The following is a 13,059-nucleotide window of genomic DNA, read 5'->3' as shown; positions in this document are numbered from 1 at the left end:
AGTTAAAGTGGGAAATGGACCTGACCACTAGTTTACTCTTTGGACCAGCTTGCTGCTCTAATAAGAATGGCCATAATATCTGAAATTGTAACAGAGCCTGATACGTACTGCCACATCTTTGGGGATGGGAGGGAGTCAGTGACCACTGGGGGATTAAGGAGGGTTATGTCTTCATACCTTCAGTGGTCAGGGCACTATTTTGTGACCTAGTCGTGATTGAAACAGTTACAGATAATAACATCCCAATTTTTGCTCTATACATTTTTATCTTGTTCCATTATCCCAGGAGATTGTCCAAAAAATGGGCTCGCCTAAAACCTGCCTAAAAAAGGTTCCCAACATGCTCCTTTGCAATTTAGACAAATTGCAGAGAAAACCATCTCAAATCTAAGTTTTGAAAATCATAATCTTGGACTATTGTAATGCCCTATTCAAGGGCATTACCCAAAAAGAAATGAGACACTTACAAATCATCCAAAATGCCTCTATTAAGCTCATCATGAATGCTAAGAAATATGGCCATGTTTCTCCTCTTCTTAAAAAAGCACATTGGCTTCCGGTAGCTCATCGCATTACCTATAAAATATGTCTGTTAACTTTGAAATCTCTTCTTTTTAAAGCTCCAGCGTTTATCGATAGACTCTTAGCTCCCTATGCTTCTGCCAAAATGCTCAGATCTAGTGATCAAAACTTATTGACAGTTCCCTCTCTTAAAATCATTAGCACATGTTGACAGTATATTTTTTCCGTTACAGCACCACAAACGTGGAATTCCTTTCCTATTTATCTAAGAGAAGAATGTCTTGTAAACAGGTTTAAGAGCAGGTTAAAGTGCTTTCTTTTTAAAAATGCCTTTGACTGACTAGTTTCTTAGATTTGGTCTGCTCCTTCAAATTTTATGCTCTGTTATTTTTATTTATCCCCTCCTGTTGTTTAACCCCTTATTTGTTTCTTTTCTATTAATTATTGTATTTCTTACCCTTTTACCCCTTGGAAACTTGGAATTATGGTCCCAACGGGAACCTCAGTTTGTTATTTAGACTGAATAGGCATGGTTGCGAGTCTGACCACTTATTTAGTAAGTAATAGGTGTAGGGTAAGCTGTGATTAAGAAGAGTGACTGTTAAAACAACAACAACACTTTTTATTCACACACACTCTGTTAAAACATGTAACCAGGTCCCTCCAGGCACTTCTTTGTCATCTCCGGTTCTCCCTAGCATCTTCATTCCTCTCCAGGTCCATTCCAACCCTTCATTGGCCTACCAGGTCTTCAGGCAGTTCCCAGCACTGTTTACCAGTCTTTCCACCGGTCGCCACTGGCCCCGTCGGTCCCTCCGCCAGTCACTCGCCAAGCACCTTTGGCCAATGTTCTCAGGGTCTCTGTGCTGGTCACCTGCCAGTCACCAACCGCCTCAGATTCCTCCAGCTCTTCTAGCTGCTTGGGCTACCACCGGTCCCTTACTCCCCAGCCTCTTGGGTCCCCACAGGTCCTGAACACTTCACCAGTCCCTCTGCCGATCATCAAGCCTGAGCACCCCCCCCCAATGACTCAAAGATGTACCGGGCCCTCCGGCTCCTCCTCCTTCCAGACCCATTTTCAGTCACTCAGGTATTTTTTCCCAGACTCAAGCACTGAAAACTCTTCCAGTCGCTCAGTCTTCCTAATCTCACACAACTCTACCAGGCCCCCTGTCAGTTGTCAAGCTTGAGTCCCACCCCCCCTGGACTCCAAGCTCTACCAGGTAGGCCGGTCTATCACGCTTACCAAGGGTTAGGCCGAAGCTAGCATTCCTCCCATTGAGGGTTGCCTGGCTCCCAAATGAACTTCATCCTGTTACATGGTTCTATAAATTATTTTTCATGAAGAACGGTTTTAATGTTATCTGTTGACTTGATATTACCTAGCTACTGTATATCGTATATACTTGAATATAAACCAAGGTAACCTTTTTTCCCCCAAATATAAATTGGGGGGGGGTTAATATTCAACTGCACTGCCAGGCTCTGCCCCCTGCCCCCACCGTCACTACCTCCCCTGCCCTTCCAGGCTCTGTACCATTCACCCCTCCCTCCCTGCCAGGTTCTGCACCCTGTCCCTCCTTCCTTCCTGCCCTGCCAGGCTCTGCCCCCTGCCCCCCTCTCTCCCAATGCCTTGCAGGCCTCCACCAGGCCTGCCATAAAACCTGGTGGTCCAGTGTGGGCCGGGACAGGAGAGATCCCTCCCGCCTCCTGTCCTAGCCAACTCTAACAATTCTCACCTCCCTACCGCCTCCCTAATTGTAAAAATGGTACCTTTTCAAATCCCTGGTGGTCCAGTAGCAAACCATGGCAGAAACGATCTTGCACTCCTGCCCTATGCAGATTCGCTATCTGAATGGCTGCCATGAGTTTTATATATTTTATCCTTTAAATGTTTTGGTAGCATTTTTAAGAACACTATTTCATTGTGAAATGTTTTTTATACACTTATCTAAATAAGATGTTTTATGTGTATGATAGACCATTTTTTCATGTATTTTTATGTGCCATTTTTAATATTAATATTCAATATATTTTATTTAATGCATGTTTATCATTTATAGACTCCTGATGTAGACCGCTTAATTCTGTTTGTGCAGCTATAGCGGTATAGAAAATGTGTCATAAATAAATTACTACGTATGAAGTGGTGACTTAATATCACTGTGTTAGGGCAAAGCAAGTTGTGTTCGTGCCCTTTAAGTCATGTTAAGGGGCAAATAATATGACTTAAAGCCCTAACATAGCTTGATAACTTCCTCCCTAATTCACCTTGAAATAATTTAAGTTGCTAAACTTTAGGAACCTAGAGATCAGTATTCTAAATATATGGGTAACTTTTCAAAAGTCCCTCTTTTCTCCCCTAGATCATATGAATTTTGTGAGGTGGACAAAAGTTACCTTGTTAAGAAAAGGAGCGAGAAAGGTGTGTTAGGGATGTAGTCAACGTTTAACCAGATACTACTGATATTTATCATGGTCCATTATCCCTCATTGGATAAACTGGGCTGCACAATTAGCTGGTTTGGCCTGATCAGTTAAGCCCACTGAAATATCAGATGAAAGTTATCCAGATAGCCTATGTGGATAACTTTATCCAGATATCAGGCTGCTGAATATTGGTCACTAATTTGTTTAGATATTTAAAATACTGTTTTTATAACTCGCTTATTTCACTGTTCTAGGTAGGTTACACAGTGAAGACATATAAAATATTTCACCACAGGAACATTGAACTTTTTTTTTTATTATTGACTTATTGTTATGGTTTTCAACGTGTTTTCTTTGTTCCCTCTCACTCCAGGCCTGTCGCTTTTAAATGTCCTTTGCCAGAGCACATGTCTAATCTTTACTGCACCCATGCTTCTGGATTGGGAGCATCCTCCTTACATAGAGCTGCTGGACCAGCTGATCATCAAAGAGTTTGTAGTTACTGGTGTGCGACTTACCAGACTGGACCAGACACAAACTCACCTTGTCAGTGAGTTGCTCAGCTTCTCAGATTCAGCAAAGGTATGCAGCTTGCTTCAGGGGTCAACCAATACCATGAGGGCTTGGGTACAATATAACATATTACTTGGGGGACAGGAGATCTCAAATGTACACTTTGATGGTGAGCAGGTCTTAGCAGGGTGCAGTGGTACAGTATATATATATAGTACAATATCAGGGATCTGTTAATGACAGGAGGGCTCAGATACACAGTGCACCATACCTTGGTGGTTATTTCTGAAAACAAGAACATTCCACAGTCTGAAAGCTGTTAACAGCAGCATTAGCTTGTACTTGTAAAAATCAATTATTTTCAAATGTTTTCCTTCTCCAAATCTTCTGGGTCCAGTGAAGCATATTAGAAAATTTAGATATAGCCCTCCTCTCTAAGGCCAGAATTTTCTCAAAAGTCCTTTTAAATTTAAATGCATTTTGTGGTTGAATAGGTGAATGGATACCAACCTTCTCATTCTCATGCTTATTTAGTTTGGTGCTCTGATTACTAGCGTTAGCTATTACACAGTAAGGGGCAGTTATCAGCATGGCCTACTGTTAATATGTGTTATTTCAGTATAGCGTCCATTCTATGAAGGAAAACCTAGTTACTATGGACACTCAGAACATTTCCTTTCAATGTCGTTAATACTATAGTACGCGCTCTGCTTAAAGAGAGCCCATTATCCCAGTGACATAGGCAGAAGGCAATTTTGGGGAAGGTAGGTTGGGTGAGCATGCATTTCCTCTTCCTTTCTCCCCCCCCCCCACCCTAACCATGAAGTTTAAAAATTAAATACTTTAGCTGGTGAAGATCCCTATCCTGCTGACTCTTTTAGAAAAGCACAGCAGTCAAAGGCAGTGCTCCAACACATTGCTCCTCACGGTTATTAGCGGTATATAAGAATTAAATTAAAATTGATTCCGGCATCCTAGGCATGAACTAAACACGCATGAGAGTGGAATATGCCTGCAGTTTGGAGTATGACCACTGACTGCCATGGTTTTCTGATGGACTTCTTTTGCCCCATACATAGTCACTAAGACTGCATGCCAGATACTGTTTTCCTGTATTTGATGCCCACTGTACAGCAGGAAAGATCACACCATGGGCTTGAGCAAAGAACAAAATAAGCAGTTAACTTTTTTCAATTTATTCTCTTCTCTGTCTGTGAGACAGACTTTGATCAATAAGGGCCTTACGGGTAATAAAAACGAGCAAACACTGGTAAGCTCATTGGTAGGATGTTGTAATGCTGCAAGACCCGAGTTCAGTTTCTGATCCAAGGTTTTTCACATTAGAACTGAGATTAATCTTAATATTAATCTTGGGGGGGTATATATTGTAAGAAATGGTTTCCGAAATATTGGGTATATACTTTTATAAATATATTAGAGGTATAGGATGGAAGAATGTTTGGAAATTTGAATGAGGGGGGGGAAGTATATAATAAAGAATTATAGTAAATATGGGTATTTAGGGTATTGAAGAATGGATTGACTGCAGGAGAATTTAGTGTTGGTTGTTTGAAAGATTAGAGAAAGAAAAATGAGTATGTTATTGCCTGTGGGGAGTTTATTTTTTGCTCAGTAATATGTGCGTTTCGAAGTTTGCATTTGTGTTAGGGGAGGGGAGGGTGGAGGATGGGAATAGAGGGGGTGGGGAAAGAGGGGAGGGGGGGAGACTCATATATTGGTTTAAGGAAAAAGAAAAAATGTATATTTTATGTTTGAGTGGATTATATATGTATTTTATATTTTATTTGTAAAATGGGTTTTAAAATTTTTTCTTTGAATGTAAATGGCCTTAATCACCCTATAAAAAGGAAAAAGGTATTGGAATATATTAAACAACAAAATATAGATATATGTTTCTTGCAAGAGACACATTTGTCTGGAACAGAGTCTATGAAGCTGACAGATAAGTGGATAAAACAATGTTTATTTGCACCAGCGGTAAAAAAGAAGGCAGGAGTTGCAATATTGATTAATAAAAAATGTCCAGCAACATTTAATATGGTTAAGGCAGATCCTCAAGGAAGGTGGTTACTTGTTGACATGAGCATGGGCAGTAATGCAATGGCGTTACTAAATATATATGCACCTAATTCGAATCAAAGTGAATTCTTTAAATCTCTACAACAATTAGTTTTACCACTGGCTACTACTAATTTAGTGGTGGCTGGGGATTTCAATGCTGTTATAGATCCAATAATGGATAAAAAGCCTAGTAGAATAATGAAATCAATGGGATTAGATAATTTGGTACAAGTATGTAATTTAAAAGATATATGGCGTATTCTTCATTTTAATGATCGGGAATTTACATTTTGTTCACATGTTCATCAATCGTTCTCAAGAATTGATTATATTTTTGTTTCAGATCAGATGGTACAGCAAGTTATAAAAGCTGACATAGAACCAATAGTAATATCTGATCATGGTGGTATATGGATAGAAGTTAATTTAGTAGATCCAGATAATTCCAAACCTGTATGGAGGTTTGATAATACATTGCTTGCTGATTCTAAATTTTGCACAGAATTTCAAAATAAAATAAATGAATATTTTAGACTTAATGATTTAGAGGAAATTTCGATTGGAATTTTATGGGATGCTTTCAAAGCAACTATGAGAGGACAAATTATATCAAGTTTCAAGTTTCAAGTTTATTAGGATTTTATATACCGCCTATCAAGGTTATCTAAGCGGTTTTTACAATCAGGTATCATATTCTGCATATAAAAAGAAACTGTTAAGAAAACAATATGTGAATTTGGAAAAAGAAATTAAGAATTTGGAATTAAAATTGGTTAATAAATGGGAACAGGAGACATTTCAAATATTGTTAAAAAAAATGTGAATATAATGAAATTTCCTCTGGGTTAGTAAGGAAAGATATTTTTGCTCAGCAGGTGGTGTATTATGGTAGTGCAAATAAGGCTGGAAGATTATTGGCAAAATATTTAAAAGCAAAGAAAAGGAAGGAGAAAATAAGCATAATTAAAGATGAGTTAGGAAATTCTCATTCTCAAATTGGAAATATATTAAAACAATTTTTAAAATATTATAAGTCATTGTATTCTTCGGAGTCTTATTTAAATAAAGAGAAAGATGGGATGGATTTTTTGAGTTTAGTTGAAGGTCCTAAGGTTCCTGATCATATAAAAAGAAGTTTAGATAAACCTATATCATTAAAAGAGTTACAAATGGCATTGAAATCCCTTAGAGTTGGGACCGCTCCAGGTGGAGATGGATTTACAGTAGAGTTTTATAAAGAATTTCGAATTTCCCTTTTACCGTATTTATTAAAATTATATCAGGATCAACTGAATAAAGGTTGTATATCAGGCACTATGGCAGAATCTTTAACTATTGTTTTGCCAAAGCCAAATAAAGATCCAACATTGGTTTCAAACTACAGGCCTATATCTTTAATAAATGTAGATGGTAAATTATTAGCTAAGATTTTAGCATTAAGATTGGCTAAAGCTCTTCCGCATATAATAGGAATGAATCAAACTGGATTTGTTGCTCAAAGACACTCTTCTAATAATACTAGACTGGCATTTCAGATGTATTATTTAACAAAACAAATTAATGATCCGGCTTTTTCGGTTTCACTAGATGCTGAGAAGGCTTTTGATCGTGTAGAATGGAGTTTCATGTATCAAGCTATGGAATGGTTTGGTATTGGATCCGGATTTATACAAATGATACAAGCATTGTACAGCTCCCCAACTGCTCGCTTATATATAAATAATAATTTTTCGGATGCTTTTAAGTTGCAGAGGGGAGTTAGACAAGGTTGTCCATTATCTCCTTTGCTCTTTGATATAGTTCTTGAACCCTTATTATTAGCTATTCGACAGGCAAAGGACATACAGGGTATTCCATGTGCTGGAGTGGAATATAAAGTATCTGCTTATGCAGATGACATCTTGCTTCATTTGAGGAATCCGGAAACAATAATCCCATGTCTACTGAAGGTCATAGATACATTTGGAAAATTCTCAGGATACAAAATAAATTGGACTAAATCAGAGATTTTACCTTTAAATGTGCATTGTACAAAAGGTATACTTGATACTTTCCCTTTTATATGGAAAGAGGATGGAATAAAGTACTTAGGTATTTGGCTGAATAAAACACTTGAAGAGACAATAAGAATAAATGAAAAATTTTTATTACAAAAAGTTACAGAGTTGTGTGAGCAATGGAATCCTTTACATTTGTCCTGGTGGGGAAGAGTACAAACTGTTAAAATGATGATTTTGCCTGTGGTTTGCTATCAATTGGGAATGATACCAGTGTTTTTTCAGGGGTCTTTCTATAAAAAATTAAATAGTATTCTGGTTAAATTTATTTGGCTGGGTAAAATTGCAAGAGTGGCTTTAGTGTCTTTGCAAAGACCAATTAAAGAGGGTGGGGTAAATTTTCCCAATTTTTATAGGTATCATCAGGCCTATATCATGCGCCAAGGTATGTATTGGGTCCTCCCAGAGCTTTTGGAACAATTACCAGAGTGGTTAAGGGTGGAGAGATCACTTATCTTTCCACTTAGGCTTGATCTTTTGCTTGGTATAAAAGTGCCTAGAATACGTAAGGACAATAGAGTATTAATGGATACTTGGAAAACATTAAGGTTTGTAGACAAATTAACTACTGATTCTATTTTAAAATCGAAACAACAGACTATTTGGGTAAACTCCAAGATACAAATAGGCGGGTTTAAGGTTGTCTGGAAAGATTGGATTAAAGCAGGTATAAGATCATTAACGGAAGTAATTGATAATGGTAAGATGCTTGAATTTTCACAATTGCAACATAAATATGGTCTGAATAAAAAACAAAGTTATAAGTGGTTGCAATTGAAGCAGGCTATTCAGGTGGGGTTCCCTGAATGGAAATCTTTAAATGATCATTACAGCTTAGAATTCTTATGTTTCCAGGCAGATTTTCTGGGTCACCAGGCCGCAAAGTGGTATAAAATTATATCTAATTATTTGAGTAAGAAACCAAAAAATGGATTAAGAGATATTTGGAGCATTGAGATTAAGCATCAGATTAATGCATCTCAATGGCCACGTATTTGGTCTTGGAGAATTAAAGGTACGATGTCAGCATCTATTAGGCAAACATGGTTCTTTTTGTTGCATAGAGCATTCTGGACCCCTACTAGATTACAAAAATTAGATTGCTCTAAGTCTAATAGATGCTGGCATTGTAAAATTGAAGTTGGAACTCTAGACCATCTTTTATTTTATTGTCCATGTATTCAGGCATTTTGGATATCAATATGGGATCAAGTTAATATGTTGATGGAGAGTCATGTGGCTTTATCCTATGACACAGTGATTTTTGGAATGTGTATGAGGGCCAAATGCCAAATAGCTGTAGCAAACAATAAATTATTGTTGATTCTTACGGGAGTGGGAATTCAACAGATAACAACTAATTGGAAAGACTGTTCTAGATTGAATTGTAATTTTTGGTGCAACTCAGTTTGTCATATGTATAAGATGGAAAGATTTCTTGCGATACAGAGGGGGTATTTTAAAAGATTTCAAGAGGTGTGGAGGCCATTAATTGAATATTATAACGAGTAAAGTTTATTCTTTTTCCTTAGGGGATAATATATAGAAATGGGATGGGATGGGAGGGATAGGGAGGGAAAAATATTGGAAAGATGTTGTTATGAAAAATAAGGAGATATATGTAATAGGATGGGATATTTATTGTTGTGCATTACTGGGTATAATAAAATGTTTAAAGTGTTTGAGGAAGAAGGATGGGGGGAGGGACAGATTTCATGTCAGATTAATTGTATTATCAAAAAGGGATGTATAATTATATATAAATTTGGAAGGAATATTTTATTGATATGGAAAAGGGTGGGAGGTGGGGGGGGGAATAAAAACATGTATAATAGTATTGTTTAAGAATGCCAAGTGTGTTATGTAAATTAATTGTAATAATACTGTACACTTGTTGAAAGAAATAAAAAGGAATAAAGATTTAAAAAAAAAAAAAAAAGAACTGAGAACAGTGCACACAGAAATAGCAGTTCCCAGAAGAGAGTCTTAGAGAAAGATATCAGGACAAGGTTTAAATTGGTAGATATAAACATCCATGTCTAAACCTTTTTTTTACATCATTTGTGGCTGCACCATGTATCGTATCTAATATAATAAAAGGCTAGGCCGCGCATGCGCACTTCCTATGCGTGCGTCCGTTTTCCGTGAGCTGTAGCGACCCATAGGAAGTGCGCATGCGCGGCTTACGATTCTTTCAAAGACGCAGTGGTGGCTACTCTCACGATCCCCGCCTGCGTCGGACTTCCGACACAGGTGGGGATCATGAGAGAAGCCACCGCCGTGTCTTTCAACTAAAAAAAAAAAAATACAGCAAGGCGGATGTCGGCCGCGGCGACTGTCGGCGGCTGCAGGCTGCGGCAGCTGTAGCCCGCCGCAGCCGAGCACGGAGACGGATCAAAGTTTTTTTCAACTTCAAAGACGCTGCAGCGGCTCCTCTCACGAGCCGTTCCTGCGTCGGAGAAGGCGGCGATCGTGAGAGAAGCCGCCGGGAAGTTACACTGCTGGGGGCTCGGGTTGTTAGGTGGAAGCCTTTACATGGATAGCCTGCAAATCACCACCTGCATATCTAAATACAGACATTACATGTTCCAAAACCCTGAAAAATATGCGAGTCTTCTGCTTTTTTGTGCTCCTGTATGAAGCGACTGTATATGCTCCAAACTACATGTTTTTCCCAAATGCTTAATTAAATTCATTTTGCTAAAGGTCTCACACTTACAATTTGCAGAGTATCTTAGGTGCACTGAACATGCAGACTTGGACATCTCTTTTCCTATCTAGGTGAGCTTTACAAAATCAGTTTTCACATATAAATAATACACCGGAACATGAACATCATGCCCTGTAGTTCACCAGAGTTGGAGAACAAACCATCAGAGATTTAAAGCCACCTGTTTGTATTTTCAAAACAAGGTAGAACTAAAGAGAAATTCTGAACAGCACTAAGCAGGAAACAACACTAAGCAGTTAACACAGCAGGCCCAGGGCTGAAGCAAACCCCAGTCCTCTACTAGAAACAGACCTAAAGAACCCTTCAGTCAGTCATCTCGGGCTTCAGCTCCCTCCAAGAGGCCAAGAGTGAGACAGCGGGAGGAAGCGAGACAGAAAGAAAAGAAGAAAGACACAGGGACAGGGAGAGACACAGAAAGACAGACAGACAAAGGGGGCCAGGGACAGAGACAGACAGAAAGAAAGACAGCAGGACAGAGAGAGAGAGACGGAAATAAAGACAGACAGACAGACATATTCTAGCACCCGTTAATGTAACGGGCTAAAATACTAGTATAGATATAATCCTATTTGATTATAAACCAGGATAACAGTTTCCTCCCCCCCACAAAAAAAGGGGTGGGGGGTTATATTCAAGTGTATGCCAACTCTCCCTCTCCAGAAGAGGTGATAGAGAGGAGACAGAGAATGTGTCCGAATTCAAAAGGGCCTGGGATAGGCACGTGGGAAATCTCAGAAAGGGAAAGGGATAATAGTTACTGTGGATGGGCAGACTAGATGGGCCATTTGGCCTTTATCTGCTATCATGTTTCTATCTAGTGATGGGTATTTCTTCCTCCAAACACTCCCTTCCCGTCTTTACCGGAATTTTTTTTCCTTCACCACTCCTCCATGGTTAACAGCTTAAAATTGCAGCTCTTTCAAGTGCTGGTTTACCCCGGGGCAGCTGGAGTGTCCTTCAGGTCTCCAGATCTATAGAGGGGGTGGCGTTTGCTGCTTGTCAGATGCAGGTGGCTGATGGACCCTGGGGAAGATTGGAGCAGCTGAAGACAGAACTGCAGGTTCTGCCATAAACTTGGAAGAGCTCACGGCAAGAACACTCTGGGACGGTGGAGACTTCCAACAGCAACCAGGCCTGGGACTTCTAGTGGCCAGGAGGGAAGGAATCTGGGTACGGCTGAGAGAACAACTAGGGAGAAAGGAATTGGGATTTTTGTATACCGCCTTTTTGCAGCTTTACAATCACACTTAAAATGGTTTACATACAGATACTTCAAGTATTTTCCCTGACTGTCCCAGTGGGCTCACAATCTATCTAATGTACCTGGGGCAGTAGAGGATTAAGTGACTTGCTCAGGGACACAAGGAGCAGCATTGGGTTTGAACACACAACCTCAGGGTGCTGAGGCTGTAGCTCTAACCACTATGCCACACTTTCCTATTAAATTCTGTAGGTCCTGCACTGGCCCAGCATATAGCTTTTATCAGCATCGCCAAAGGAGGAAGGAGCTGCAAGTTAAAATCAGGAACTACAGGGAGAGGGGGGTTAGAGGAAGAAAAATGCCAGTAAGAGTGGGGAGACTGAATATAAACCAAGATCTCTATTTTTAGACCTTTTTTTTGGCCCAGAAATCTCAGTTTATATTTGAGTGAATACAATATCTGTACAATTTCTTTTTCTAATACCATCTTGCTGGGCTCTATGCTATATTTGGAAGTTGCAAGTTCCCCGAAATTTTGGTCTTAATATTCAAAACAATTTAAATGGCCAGGGTGGGCTCATAAGAACATAAGAAGCGCCATCTCCGGATCAGACCTTCGGTCCATCAAGTCCGGTGATCCGCACACGCGGAGGCCCTGCCAGGTATACACCTGGTTTATTTTATAGCCAACCATACTTTATATGCCTCTCTCAAGGAGATATGCATCTAGTTTGCTTTTGAAGCCTAGGACTGTCGATTCTGCAATAATCTCCCCTGGGAGAGTATTCCAGATGCCAACCACTCTCTGTGTGAAGCAGAACTTTCTGACATTAGTCCTGAACTTGTCCCCCCTTAGCTTCATTTCATGTCCTCTTGTCCGTGTCAAATTGGACAATGTAAATAATCTTCTCTGCTCTATTTTGTCGATTCCTTTCAGTATTTTGAAGGTCTCGATCATATCCCCACGCAGTCTCCTTTTCTCAAGGGAGAACAATCCCAGTGTTTTAAGTCGATCCTCATATACCAGTTTCTCCATACACTTCACTAGTTTGGTTGCTCGTCTCTGCACCCTCTCCAGCAGTTTTATATCCTTCTTTAGGTAGGGAGACCAATGTTGGACGCAGTATTCCAAGTGGGGTCTGACCATTGCCCTATAAAGCGGCATTATAACTTTCTCCGATCTACTCGAGATTCCTTTCTTTATCATGCCCAACATTCTATTTGCCTTCTTTGCCGCTGCCGCGCATTGTGCTGACGGCTTCAGGGTCCTATCTATCAGTACACCCAGATCCCTTTCTTGTACACTTTTTCCCAGACTTGCACCTGACATTCTGTACTCATATTCCTTATTCTTACTGCCTAAATGCATTACCTTGCATTTCTCCACGTTGAACTTCATCTGCCATTTCTCCGCCCATTTTTCTAACCGACACAAATCGCTCTGGAGTTCCTCACTATCCTCCTGCGATCTGATTGCCCGGCAGAGTTTTGTGTCATCTGCAAACTTGATGATCTCACTGGAT

The 13,059-nt window shown here is 39.6% G+C and overlaps 1 protein-coding gene across 3 annotated transcripts in view; it reads left to right on the top strand.

Annotated features, from left to right (window-relative positions):
* C11H16orf71 (chromosome 11 C16orf71 homolog) overlaps positions 1-13,059 on the top strand; it is a 282,532-nt gene that overhangs the window by 233,745 nt on the left and 35,728 nt on the right. For all 3 annotated transcript variants that reach the window (XM_033963852.1, XM_033963851.1, XM_033963853.1), the window contains one exon: positions 3,326-3,534. In XM_033963852.1, the coding sequence (XP_033819743.1) occupies positions 3,326-3,534 (209 nt within the window). The remainder of the gene's footprint in view (positions 1-3,325; positions 3,535-13,059) is intronic.

The sequence above is a fragment of the Geotrypetes seraphini genome, chromosome 11 (genome assembly GCF_902459505.1).
Source record: "Geotrypetes seraphini chromosome 11, aGeoSer1.1, whole genome shotgun sequence".
Taxonomy (NCBI): Eukaryota; Metazoa; Chordata; class Amphibia; order Gymnophiona; family Dermophiidae; genus Geotrypetes; species Geotrypetes seraphini.
The sequence above is the reverse complement of the archived record's forward strand: the minus strand, read 5'-3'. Positions and strand labels throughout refer to the sequence as shown.